This window comes from Alosa alosa, chromosome 14 (genome assembly GCF_017589495.1).
Source record: "Alosa alosa isolate M-15738 ecotype Scorff River chromosome 14, AALO_Geno_1.1, whole genome shotgun sequence".
In the NCBI taxonomy this organism is placed as follows: domain Eukaryota; kingdom Metazoa; phylum Chordata; class Actinopteri; order Clupeiformes; family Clupeidae; genus Alosa; species Alosa alosa.
In genome coordinates this window covers 14,653,333-14,667,606 of record NC_063202.1, presented here as the reverse complement: position 1 = coordinate 14,667,606, position 14,274 = coordinate 14,653,333, and the positions used below count along the sequence as shown (strand labels likewise).

The 14,274-nt window shown below is 41.1% G+C and overlaps 1 protein-coding gene across 1 annotated transcript; it reads right to left on the bottom strand.

Annotated features, from left to right (window-relative positions):
• Positions 1 to 1,967: 1,967 nt before the first annotated feature.
• Positions 1,968 to 8,803, bottom strand: paqr5b (progestin and adipoQ receptor family member Vb). Its single transcript, XM_048263795.1, has 8 exons — positions 8,632 to 8,803; positions 8,324 to 8,451; positions 6,795 to 7,000; positions 6,421 to 6,547; positions 5,875 to 5,919; positions 5,066 to 5,162; positions 4,718 to 4,871; positions 1,968 to 3,986 (listed from the first exon to the last, which is right to left on the bottom strand). Exons 1-8 carry the CDS (start codon positions 8,683 to 8,685, stop codon positions 3,718 to 3,720), a joined length of 1,080 nt encoding a protein of 359 aa, XP_048119752.1. The 5' UTR covers positions 8,686 to 8,803; the 3' UTR covers positions 1,968 to 3,717.
• Between the last annotated feature and the right edge of the window lie 5,471 nt (positions 8,804 to 14,274).

The following is a 14,274-nucleotide window of genomic DNA, read 5'->3' as shown; positions in this document are numbered from 1 at the left end:
AATACCAGGCGTTCTGGGTGCACATAGTGCAATACCAGGCGTTCTAGGTGCACATAATGCAATGTCAGACACTCTCCGTATTGTAAGTAAAGTAAATGTAGCATGAAAATGACCTCATTTTAAGGTAAAAGAACTACATTGTGTGACTTTAAAGCTGATTGTTTTGCACAGTTCTGCTGATGGAGCAGGTTCTTAACTGTTCTTCCTCTGACTCTGGAATGTGCAGATTAATGTAGTTAGACATAAGCCTTCAGATATTAAGATCGGCAAGGTCAAAGTGATATTTCTTTAATAAGGGTGTGATTGTGGTTTCTCCCATGAGAAAGGTCTGCATTGTGGATTATAGGTATTAGTTCTCCTTGATAAGTAGGGTCATCGCTGGGAAACAGCTCTTAACTGAAGTCTATAAGAGAAGGTCCAGGAAGCAGCAGTCAGGTTTAAGCCTCAAAGTAATAGTGTGCTGTGATGATTCTTCAACATGCATGGCATGAATGTGTGAAGTCACGGTGGTACTTCAGTCTTATTATCATGCATAGCTACTGTCTGTGACATTACAGTAGTATAGGTCTATGAATAGATATACTCTATATATAGGATAGACCCTTTCAATCTGTTGCTAGAGGATTTACGGTTGAAATGTTGTGAAACAATGCAGATTCTTTGAAATGAAAATTAATTGGACTTTAGTGTAATGTTCTATAAAAAGTTGACTTAACATAAAACTTGTCCCCAAGTTACCATTAGCTCAATGTTGTTTTCTGTGCCTCCGGAAATGCCTTATGAATGCACATTTTGAGGCCCCAGTGGCGCAACTGGCTGGGGCACCTGCAGCGTACGCCGGTGATTCGGGCTCGATTCCTGCCCCGTGGTCCTTTCCAGATCCCACCCCGACTCTCTCTCTCCCACTCGCTTCCTGTCATTCTCCACTGTCCTATCAAATTAAAGGCATAAAAAGCCCCAAAAAAATATACTAAAAAAAAAAAAGGAATTCACATGTTGATAGAGTCTATACTGTAGGCCTATGAATATACTTGCCCAATTACCCCCCCCCCCCCCCCACACACACACACACACACACACACAGTGATATATTTTCTTTGGAAAAAGCAAAGTAAGTGAGATAGTAGTCAGTCATATCTTTCTTTGGAAATATAGTAATTTCTGTCTTTGGCAAATTCAGATTTTTCAAAACTCCATGTACATCTCGTGGTCGTTGTTGCTTCTTTTTTTCTTGTTGGCTGTAAAATACTGTATTCACAACAGCAAATTATTTGGCAAAAATGTTGGTTTCAATACATGTTTACTGTGTGCTTCAACTTCTTGTGACTTTCACTCTTGTATGGAAATATGCATAGAAGCCCATGAAAGACAGAAGAGCTTTAGGGTTTGAGCAACAGTGTGTACATAATGTATCCAAAATGTCATATTATGACAAAAGTGTTTAGAATATGAGGTGAATGTATGCTTTAGAGATGTGTTTATGACATTTTGAATGTTGTGTGCCATTTTGCTGGAGATTTGAGGCATTTTGCATTTTGCAAATAGACACACAAAATGTGTGTAAACAGTAAAAAAAACCTGTAATTAACTGTAAGCAGGGCAATAGTGTAATTCAGACCATTGCAATTACAATATGTCACCACTAGATGGCTGGAGAGTGCAATGACTCCACTAAGAGTCTGAGTAATAAGTATTCACGAGAGCTGGTCCTGTGTAGGCATGCTGAATATTCAAGCTGTTCATGTCCAAATTAGTTAGTAGATGGGAAGAATGAGGAAAGGAAAGTCAGCATAATAACAGCCAAAGAGAAACAATACTGTAGATTATCAGTGTAATTAATTATTAACCCTTCAAGAACATGCCTTTCCTCTGGACTAATCACCCCCTAAAGCCAGACATTTACATTGAAATGAATGGAAGTATTTTCTTAAGAATTGTGAAACCACAGTTGATGATAGGATGCAAGGTTAATATTTTCTGGCTAGGCAATTTATTGAAAATATTCAGGCCATACAATCTCTGTTTAATCATCAAAGTACCTTATAACTTGTTTACAGAATAGCACACGTAAGTCATAAAATTATGATATTATTAAATGCTATAGCACACCATTTCTCGTACCAGTTCTATTCTACCAGTCATACCAGTTCTATTCTACACTGCCTTACTATACGTGTTGTCCTCTTGTCATGCTTCATAGTGTACATAGACACTTAAGGTTAAGGTTTTTTGGCAGATCAACACCTTAGCAGAGTAAGTTTTGGCTGATCATTTATCAACAGTCATTTTAAGAGTTTATCATTGTGTGAAATGGCATTTTGGTTGTGACTTTGATGGGTGATGACAAAGTCACCTGAAGGAAAAACAAAGATATACTGTATGAAAATAACACTCAACTAGCCAATGTATGACTTGGCCCCATTGTCTAAAAGTGCTTGACAATCAAAATCACAAAAGCAATTGTGCTTGTTTTGATCAAGATATTTACTATGCCTATGATATCTAGAAAACCGGAAACCATCAAGCATTTTATATGTGTATCTGTGCAATATGAGAATGTAACATTTATTTTGAAATAAAAGAAATACATAAAATTAGCCTACAACATCAGGGAACACAATCCAGTCAATACAATTCACCCATCAAAGTTTTCTGGCTTCAACGCAACATGTTAAATATTCTGCAGACATTCTACATTGCTGTCTTTCATAAATAATGTAATAGATTTTGGATGTGTATTCATAGCTAAACTAAACAAATCCAGAAATCTCTAAGTGCTTTCAGAAATCGCGGAGCTGAAAGCAGCCCCTGCTCCCGTCACGGCATCGTCTTCATGTCTTGCTTCCTGTCTTCACAGTCATAACAATACATCACAGAGCACTGAGGGGGGATCTGTCTCTGCTGTCATCACTGCGAGCAGGTACTTCAACATTCTTCATCTTATATGTCACAAATTGAAATCTCAAAAAAAAAAAAAACATAATAATAATCTCTTAGACTGAGAGTGGAAAGGTTTGGCACTGGTTGCTATGCAACCTGTATGACTACCCTTTTCTACTGTAACAAGGGGTGGAGGTCTCGGTTAACCAATAAAAAAGATCTTTAGCCGCTGCAGAAATTAAACAGCTTTTTGAAAAGTATATCCTGAGGTGGTTTTGTAACATAACAGGTCAGTGTGTGGAAGTCAAATAAAATATGAATATATACTTCACATACTGTATAAACTTTGTTTGTGATATACATTGTTTTTGAAGCTCAGTGGATTCATCTTCAACTAACAGTGACAGTTGTAAACTGGCCAAAAATAATCGCAAGAGAAAATTATTAATAGTACACAGACGACATGCCCTTGCCTGAAGTAAAGACAGAAACAGCACAGCACAGCACCTGTTTTTGAAAAGTGTAAATCCTTTTGTCACTGTCTCTCTCTTTCTCTGTCTTTCTCTCTCTCTCTCTCTCTCTCTCTCTCTCACACACACACACTCTGTGTTCTCTCATAAGTCTGGTTTCACTGTTTGTTTTTTCATCCACCCTGACTTCCTAGGTATGTTGCGTCTGTGAATCATAGCTGATTAGAGTATACCCTCTCAGTGTAGTGCATAGTCGAGGTCGTGAAAGGTCGTCAGATTCCTCACAAAGCACTACTAAGTCTTTGTTGTTGAACTGGCCCCAGTCCAGTATCAACAGGCACTCACACACACACAGCCACAAGTGCTTTCAGTCGCTGCTGCAGCCTCGGGTTTTTCCGTTGGGGCATTGGGCTTTCCTGTTGGTGGGGCGCCGCAGCAGGCAGAGGCTGAAGAGGTAGATGATGACCAGGCTGATGGAGACGCACAGGGCAGCTGCTCCAAACGTCCCCGAGAGTGTGATGGGCGCTGAACGCTCCGAGAGCCACTGGCGCCGCAGATGCATGTCCATCTCGATGGCCTGCATCTGGAAGTGGGTGCCGATGACCCCAGACACATGGAACAGCTGGTGGCTGTGGCCTGAGAGGGACAGTAGCGCAGTCAGTACGTTTGCATGACACTCGAAAAATTGTGTTCGACCAAAATCAAACTTTTTAAATGCATGTAAACATGTAAGTCCGACTGAAATCGAAAGATTTTTCAGCCGGACTAACACACCCAGATAATGTAATAGAAGTTTGCCTAACTCCTACATGTATACGCTCATTCGAATTCAAATCAACCCGGACATGTGGAACAGCTGGTGGCTGTGGCCTGTGACAGTAACACAGTGAAAGTCTTCAATCGACGAGCTCAGGCAGAACAGCTATAAGGATTAGGATTAGGCCGCATTGCTAGACAGCAGAGAGTACCAATGTACCAAACAAGTGGCACAGAAACACTTCTAGACTGGGAAGGGGATGAATGAATATGCATAACATGTATACATCATTTTGTAAGTGCATACAGTGTGATTTCATGTGATCATATACATCAGACCTGTCCGATGCTTGTCAGGCAGATGGCTAGTGTACTAAACAGATTTGACTAAACTGAGATTTCAAGGACAAACATTCTTCCTCACAAGGTGTTAATGCCAGTCCAAGAAACACATCTAATGTTTCTTTTAATCTCAGTTAAGAAACCACATATCATGCTGAATCCATGTTAATAAAAGGATGTGTGTGTGTGTGTGTGTGTGTGTGTGTGTGTGTGTGTGTGTGTGTGTGTGAGTTATCAGGGAGTTGGCTGTTGGCTGTGTCACGCTGTACCTATGAAGTCAAAGCGTCCTGGAGCCAGGCGCTCGGGCAGGTGAGTGGCACACAGGAATGCAGTGAGGAACGCCAGGGCGATGTGGCGGTAGTGCAGCGCGTTGGCATCGTTAACTGTGCAGCCTTCCCGAACCAAAACACACAAGGGGGGGGGCTGGGGGGGGGGCAATGTCATTGCTGTCACCATGTAGAGAACTTTAACACAGTCACAAGACATCTGACCATGTCTATGCATTCTTCACCTACAGGAGGTTCCCAGGAAGTTACAGTACACAATGTGGGATTACCATAGAATGAGTAGAAATGAGTAGAAATGCAATAGTCTCTAGAGCATAGCCAAAGACTCACCCTATAGAAAAGGGGAAGGTTGTCAAACAAGTAAGGGAAGGCGAAGGACAGTATGCGGATCAGCTGGCCCAGCTTTGGGCTTTGGCACTCAGGAAATCTAATGAAAATGAATAAGGACAATTTCATCAGTATGTCCTCCAAGCCGTAGGGAGGCTCTATTTGATTCTTATTGACAGCATTCATTAGCTGGCAGCCACTGGCAAAGGTTGTGTGCATTTGGCATTCATCGTCATGGCACAAAGCACTAACACACCATCCCCTGTGTGCAATGGAGTTGTGGAACTGATAGGGTAGCCACAAACTAATTCAATGGATGGTCCGGACCACAATTGTGTCGTTGAGTTCAACACAGACATGCACACCCAACACAGATAACCCTGGCAACCTTTGTCCTTGATTATTTTTTTCTCTACTTCAGAATATCTTTTTACATTTTTAATGGCAGAAATGGTAATTGAGAAACATTGAGAGCATTTTATAGAGTTATATCCTAATATTATATTTGCAAAAATGTAACAAATCTTTATATCCACAATAGTTTGCAGAATCCCATTATAAAACAAATGTTAACATTTGTTATGATATGTGAAATACAATATGTGATGAATTTATGTGAATGTGGCTCCTTTTGTAGCCTAACTGTGAATGCTGTTGACTTAAGAGGAAAAGTTGGTTAGACGTCTTCTCCAACAACACCCAGCACTATGCAGCAAGCATTGCAAAACACTCTCTACACACACATTCTAGAATGTTACGGTATTCTTACTTCATTTTATTTACTTCACTTACTTCATTTCATTATCATTTACCTTTTAAGGGTGTCATGGTTATAGTGGAGAAATGGTAAGCCAAGCCTTAGGATGTTAGGAGAGGAAAAAAGAAACAATCAGGCAACCACCAGCTGTACCACTACGCCACAACAGGGCTCATTAATGCAAGTATGACACAACAATCTCTGCACACTGTCTGCTTAATTGTGCACACTCAGCTGGTTAATGGGGCAGTTTTATTTATGATTATGCAGGAATAGGACAGAAGCTTCGAAGCATTGTGTTCACACATCAGTTGCCGTTCTCACATCTACATCACGAGTGTCCAACCCAACAGCCTTCGCACATTACATGATACAGGCCTCTCAGTCACTGTGTGGTGATTCATTACTCGGACTGAGTGGGCACCCAACTCACAGACTGGCTGTTGACTCAGAACTCAATTCAATTTATGCATAAAGAGACCCGAAGCATTCCCAAATGCTATCAGCCCACATTATTCCAGGAACACCTGGTATAACGCCTATTTGAAGGCAGCCAGCCTGTTAGTGAAGGAGGGAGTGTAGTTTTCTTTTTTTATATTACCTGGAGTAACAAGCCATGGCGGTGGAGATGATTGTGTTAAAGACGGCAATGGAGATGAAGTACTTGTGAAAGGTACTATTTAACCAGCCATCTGGCATTACGTAAGCAGAGTACGTGACAGCCGAGCCTGTGTAGTCGAGAGAGAGAGAGAGAGAGAGAGAGAGAGAGAAAGCAAGGCAGGGGATGACATGATGGCATTGATGGAATTATATGGAGTTTAATGGAGAAAGCAGACATGTAATTTCTAAAACAAACATGTTATACACACATGGTCACCTTGCTATCAGCTGAGGTGGTTAAACACAGAGAGAGAGAGAGAGAGAGAGAGAGAGAGAGAGAGAGGGGGGGAGACATAGCTGATCTGATGAACCCACCTAGACTGTATAAGCTGATGGCGCCATAGTCGAAGAAGAAGCAGATGTGGCGGGCACTGGTGGACATGGTGCTGAAGGTGTGGGCACAGCTGGAGGCCAGCGGGTACACGCAGCAGGACACCAAGAGCACCAGCAGCGGCCAGGTGTAGGCGTCATGCCACACATCCTGCATCAGCACCACCGTCAGCAACTTCCACAGGAAGTACCTGCACGAGGATCAAGAGGACTTCCTGTATAGCTGCAAGGACTAGCTAGCATATCAAATGACTAAAGTATTACAGGGTGGGGATGGATGTGCTTTATATCAGAGACATACATGGGTCCAGCATGGAGCCAATCAAGTTTCTCCATTTCAGTGGAGTCATGCCCATGTGATCTACTATATTGTAGGCTATACAGAGGTGCTAAATCCACTACTGGTCTAGTATAGCCTACACTTCAAGATTTTTATAGTGAAGTAGCCTACACTTATTTTTTTCAAATTATTCAAATACATACGAGTTGTGCCAAATAATAGTTCATATTCTATACAAGAAAAATAAATATTGTTATTATTATTAAAATAAAGATCTAGCTATTCCTAAATTAACTAGTAGAAACATGACAGATTATTCATTGAAGAGAAAAAGGAAAGAGGAAAAAAGCAGCCTGCTGATCTAAGAAAATGTTGAGAAACCACAGGGGAAAGGGTAATGTGATGCCTGTCAGGTCTTAATAACAAGATTGAACTGCCCTTAAAACACAAATCTGAATGAAAGTAGGCTAACACAAAGGAGAGAATTGACCTGAAAGGGTTTGTCAGGAGCTCTGTTTTTAAGTATGTCTAATTCGGTAATCAAACCAAGCTTATCGGCGGTAACACATGCTTGCTTTGCAATCTCCTCCGCAAGCAGCAGGCTTTGTTTCCACGTTACATTGGGGAATGAGCCAGGGGCTGGTTATGCAATGAAAGATAATGTTTGCAGCTTGCCATCTCTGTGTCGGGCTGTTTACTAATTGCGCGAGCTCCTCGGAGAGTCTGACAGGCAGCTCATTAGCGCTGACAGGAGACCCGCGCTACAACAGCAGGGCCGCGATCTCTCCGAGGATGCCGACAACCAGTCAGCTCTCAGCGTGGGGAGGGAAAGAGTCTTCCACTCGGGAATATCAATGAGCAGCCTGCACCCGTAAAACACCTCCACACACTAGGCCCTACCACCGGCAAACAAACACAATGCTGTTGCCATGGCGAAGAGACTTGTTTCACTACAGCTTTCAGAGTTCTCAGCCATCATCTTATGGAACATGACAGAGCTCCTCACGACATAATCATCTAACAGCTGGGGTGCCTACCCACTGATGGAACAAGCAGACAGTTAACCTCAATTAGGTATGATTATGTCAAAAGAGCTTGTTTAAGCTTGTCCTATAAGCACTCTGACACAAAAAATGACATTATGTTCTGTTTGTTCTGCCTCTCACTACCTCATACAGTAAACCCAAATGGTTGGAGAGAGCTTTGATGGAGGCTAGAGGGCCAACCAGCTTACCATGTGGGAAGGAAGTGTGTCCAGATATTCAGCGTCTCATTGGTCAGCTGGAAGAGGCTTAGGACGCAGTCAGTTGCTGAACTGCGAGGATGGCGATAGCCTGAAATTATGCTATCCTCCTGGAATGCCTTTGTAACACAGGGACACATTTTATGTAGGCCTACACACTTTAATCAAGTCCATGTCTAACCTAAACTATCTGTTAAAGACAAAAACAAATAAATCAATAAATGCTGAATTATAATCTTCAAAAACACATGTATGTGTAGATATGGCTGGTTTTACGTACAGCTTTTGATGGCACTTACTTTTGGCACTTGATGGACGGTGAAGACGCGAGGTAGTCTGATGAGGCTAAGCATGGTTAACGACAGGTGGGAGACGGTGTTGTCGTGGTGAAGTGCAGTGCCGTATGAGGAGGTGAGTCCCTGTGAGACGCAGTACCGTGTGAGGAAGTGACTCCAGACACTGGAGTCGCCAGACTGGCCCAACCCCGCTGCTCTCCCAGAGTCTACCTAAGAGTCTACACACCCAGGGCACTCCTCTCTTTCCACACCCACACACACACACACACACATACACACACCTGACACTTGAATGAAAGAGTTAACAAGCATGTGCACACACTGAGAAACACACCCTCCATATAAAAACATATAAAAAAACAGAGCAAGCACGCACACACAGTCTGGCTCAGAGAAGTGTCCCAAACTAAATAGAAAAAAAGTTTGTTGTCACAAGAAATGTATTGTCACAAGAAATGTATTGGCAGGAACTCTAAGTGACTTATAAAGCAATGATGATGAGGTAATGAAATGCAAAGGTAGAGCTCAACAAGTCCAACAGGTTTAACCGAGAGGAGAGGATCCCACCCCTACTTAGGAACAACAAAGGCAGCTCAGCATGGCCCTTTGAGACATGTGCCACTGACATTGAGGGGAAGCTAAGGAGGGGGGGGATTAGTGGGACTACTTCGCAAACAGATCGCAATATTCCAACAGTGGTGCTCTTGTCCAACTCTTTGTGTGTTTCATCCCTGCACCACTGGAGGCCGAGACAGAGGTGTGAATGAGTGAAGTGTGTATGTGTGAGTCATTCCAACACAAACATGGCTACCCCCCTCCCTCCTCCGCGTTCCTTGTATGTTTAACGTTGGTGTGTCCTGTGCAAGGGCCACGCATCACGCCCCAACCCTACTCCTCTGCACAAAGCCAGATCCAAGCACTGCCTTCTGTTTTTTTTTCTCTAAAGCCTCAAATCACAGGGGTGCAAACCTACTCGTCCTTCAAAGAGACATGCACCTCAGGACACACATTAGATGTAATTTATCTGAAGTCAGCAAAGACAGGAGTGGAAGGATGAGTTTCGGATATGGATTCACAGTATATTCAAGGTTCAAGAAGATTCAAGAAGCTTTATTGTCATTCATTTTCATGTAGAAGCGAAATTGATACCCCCCTCAATAAATAGAAATAGTAAAATAGGTATCAGTCTAACAGCAGATGGGAAGAAACTGTTCCTCAGTCTGGTTGTCTTTGCCTCGATGCTGTGTAGCCTCTTGCCTATTTATATGTGCTGTGTATTCTAGGCTACACCCAACGCAGGACTCCTAGGCAGCTGCTTGAGTGACATGCTGCTTCTTGCACTGTTGCACTGTTGCACTTACTTCTCACTCTCATAGAGCACCTTACCATGCATACAGAATCACAGGCTCAGTCCCTGCCCTGTCACTGAAAGCGCCTAATGCTTAATCATCCTTAAGCACACTATGTGGATATTTGATTTAGTTTTATTTTGTATATTTAGTATTTTAGTATTTTTTTTTTATCTTCTACTGTTTTTATTGTTCAGTGGTGTTTTTTTTATATGTATATACTTATATTACTTTTTCTGCTGTAAGTGCATGTTGTGTGTGATGTCTGTATGCTACTGAGACCTTGAATTTCCCCTTGGGGATCAATAAAGTACCTGTCTATCTATCTATCTATCTATCTATCTATCTATCTATCTATCTATCCAACCAATGTGTGTGAAGAAGAGACATGACAGGTCCTTCCTTCCTGCTGCTGTCAGACTCAGGACCAGCCCAGTAGGCCACACAATACATTAGAACTGTTTTGCTGTTACATCAAATGTGCGATTTATTACAGTTTTTCTTAGTCGCTTTGGTGCTTTTCTCACATCACTATTAACATTTGCACAGCAGTCTCAAACTGCACAGCATGTCTCAAAACAATTAGTGCAAACTGCAAAACCTAGTGGATAACCTGCAAAAGCACGTCACTTGCTCAAAATGGATAGTCCATTCCTCAAAAGCAAGTATTTATGTCAGTGAAACTGCCAGTGTCATCAAAATGAGAAGTCTTGACACCATTGTTTATGAACAAGATAGTCAAATGGCTTTGTCATGTTTTCATTATGACAGTTTATGCTCTCAGTTTTTTCCCATGCAAAAAAAGGTCAGAACTCGGTGACGCTACCTGAAAATGCTCAAGACAGCACTATACTTGTACAGCCATTTGAAAACTACAGTAAAGTTACAAATTGCTGTAGTTAGGGGAGTAAGTGAGTACAAGACACTGAATATGTACGTTTCACAGTTTTACTAATACATCAAATGTGCGATTTATTAGTATCTCTGTGTTTATTAGTACTTCAGATGTTAAATCATCTTTTTAGTATTTCCCTAGTTATCCTTTAATCCTTATATATGAGTGCAATACTTGTGGGCAGCTGAAAAAAACCCTGTTGTACATCTGCGTGTCCAAGAAGTGTGCAGTAGTGGCAATCCTGCTGATGTGTTGTGTTGTTGCTGTTCATTGTGCGTGTCCTATTTCTACTCCTACTACCCCTGCTATCACTTTTGCTGTTGTAACAATGCAAATTTCTCCATTGTGAGACTATTACCTTATCTTATCTTATCTTATAACACACACAGGAAGCCAGTCAACATCCAAAGCCCATAGGACTGACACAGCTTTACTACGACGGCCTCGAATACATTTTTTTGTCACATTCAGCGAATGTAGCCTCGTGCTCCACTTAGTTGTCCATCCTGTTTGTCAGCTATTTGTACACAGCCCAGGGGGGTATTCCAAGTATGTGATTTAGTGACACACCTGGGTAAGAAAACACAGAGTAAGTGGTGGACACGGCAGAAGTGCCCTTGAGCAAGGCACCTGACCCCTCACTGCTCCCCGAGCGCCGCTGTTGTTGCAGGCAGCTCACTGCGCCGGGATTAGTGTGCTTCACCTCACTGTGTGTTCACTGTGTGCTGAGTGTGTTTCACTAATTTACGGATTGGGATAAATGCAGAGACCAAATTTCTCTCACGGGATCAAAAGAGTATACTTACTACACATATAGTATACATATACGTAAACCTCCTACAACAAAGCATTGTTTTGTTAGGAGAATGAAACCATACAGCTCTTCTATTAGGAGATTTACCACTACTTACCCAGGGGGGTATTCCAAGTACGTGGTTTAGTGACCTGGGTATGTTAACTCAGAGAAAGTGTAAACCTCTTACAACATCCCTATGACATTGTTTTGTTAGGAGAATGAAGCCATAAAGCCCTTCTATTAGGATGTTTACCACTTACGAAATATAGTCTTACATATTTTATCATTTCATGGAAAATATGTTAATTTTGAATTTGATACCACATGTTTCAAAAAAAGTTGGGGTAACAAAATGTGTGTAATGATAAAGAAAACAAAAGGAGGAATGTTTCACAACTAATTAAGGTAACACGATTGGTCATGAAAAAGAACATCCCAGAGAAGCAGGGTCTTAGAAGTAAAGATGTAGGGATAATTCATCACTCTACGTAAACCTGTGTGCACAAATGATGAAACAATGTAATTTGAATGCTTCTTAACATGAAATTGTGAAGTATTTGGGGAGTTCGTCATCTACAGGACATTATTATTAAAACATTCAGAGAATCCAGATAAATCATTGCAAACAAGGGAAAGAGCTGAAAAACACATGGGATGGCTGTGGTCTTTTGGACCTCAGATGGCACTGCATCAACACCAGACCTGTTTCCAGACCTGTCATTGTATGGGCTCAGGAAAACATTTGATAACCATTGTCTATGTGCACAGTTTGATACTCAATTAAAAAAATGCAGCCAAAATTGTAACAGCCAAAACAGCCAAAATTGTATTGAGACATGATACAGAAAAAAAAAACACCCATCTTGTCTGGGCCTGAGCTTGTTTAAAATAGACTGAGGTAACATGGAATAAGATCCTGTGGTTAGACCAATCAAAATGTGCCATTCTTTTTGGAAATCATGGACTCATCTGGGCTAAGAGGAGAGGGTCTATCCAAGCATCCAACCTTTCCAACTTGTTTTGGTCCTCAATTCGAAACTCAATATCTATGACGGTGTGGAGGTGCATTAGTGCCTACACTGTAAAAAGTTTAACGTAAAATTTACAGCAACTTGCTGGCAGCAAATAACCAGCAAAGTTGCTGTATTTCCTCTACAGTACACCTACTGTATATGAAATCACAGTACCTATGCCTGATACTGTAAATGCAAACTACAGTAGTACTACCAGTGCTGTAATGTATACAGTATTGAATTGTCTACCGTATTTTTTAATCACAGTACTTATGGATCATACTGTAACTTAGTACAGTAGTAATACCAGTGCTGTAATATTATATACAGTAATTTTGGGAAATTCATATCCTGCTTTATCTACAGCCAGGATAAATTTGACTAGGCCTAGGTATGGTTTAGGCTACACAAACTTGCATAAATAACCATTGACAACTTGTTATCAGTTTGAAAAGCAAGTACATTTATTCACTTTTTCCGTTTAGAAATTCTCATTATTGTGCTGCAGCGTTAGACCAACGGTTGCAGCCAGCCTGATCCACCACCAGTAGCAGAGTGAAGCAGCACCTAGCAGAAATAGAAGAAAAAAAGATAAACAGTGTTAGATAACAATTTTCAACTGAAACTGAAGGCTACTTACAAGTGAAACTTTAGAATAATCATTTATATATATACTGTATGTTTTTTGAGTTTACTGTCAAAATGCCAGGCTGAAGATGGTGTTAGCATAACTCAGTTTCGCAAGGTATATTTAGCTGCTAACGTTAGCCAGCTGGGTGAGCTCATTGATGATGTTTGTTTTGCAGCAACACATAGATATATGTACTGATTACGATGAGTTAACGTTACATAAGTTAGCTGGTAGTGCTAGCAGGTCCTTCCTTCCTGCTGCTGTCAGACTCAGGACCAGCCCAGTAGGCCACACAATACATTAGAACTGTTTTGCTGTTACATCAAATGTTAGATTTATTACAGTTTTTCTCAGTCGCTTTGGTGCTTTTCTCACATCACTATTAACATTTGCACAGCAGTTAGTGCATTTCTCAAAACAATTAGTGCAAACTGCAAAACCTAGTGGATAACCTGCAAAAGCACGTCACTTGCTCAAAATGGATAGTCCATTCCTCAAAAGCAAGTATTTATGTCAATGAAACTGCCAGTGTCATCAAAATGAGAAGTCTTGACACCATTGTTTATGAACAAGATAGTCAAATGGCTTTGTCATGTTTTCATTATGACAGTTTATGCTCTCAGTTTTTTCCCATGCAAAAAAAGGTCAGAACTCGGTGACGCTACCTGAAAATGCTCAAGACAGCACTATACTTGTACAGCCATTTTGAAAACTACAGAAAAGTTACAAATTGCTGTAGTTAGAGGGAGTAAGTGAGTACAAGACACTGAATATGTATCGTTTCACAGTTTTACTAATACATCAAATGTGCGATTTATTAGTATCTCTGTGTTTATTAGTACTTCAGATGCTAAATCATCTTTTTAGTATTTCCCTAGTTATCCTTTAATCCTTATATATGAGTGCAATACTTGTGGGCAGCTGAAAAAAACCCTGTTGTTGTACATCTGCGTGTCCAAGAA

Excerpts from the sequence above, each read along its gene's own strand:
- paqr5b (XM_048263795.1), bottom strand. The coding sequence starts at position 8,685 with ATGCTTAGCCTCATCAGACTACCTCGCGTCTTCACCGTCCATCAAGTG. Across the intron at positions 8,452-8,631 it reads CCGTCCATCAAGTGCCAAAA|GCATTCCAGGAGGATAGCAT; the intron begins GTAAGTGCCATC and ends TGTGTTACAAAG. Across the intron at positions 4,872-5,065 it reads ACCTTCCCCTTTTCTATAGG|CCCCCCCCCTTGTGTGTTTT; the intron begins GTGAGTCTTTGG and ends CCCCCCCCCCAG.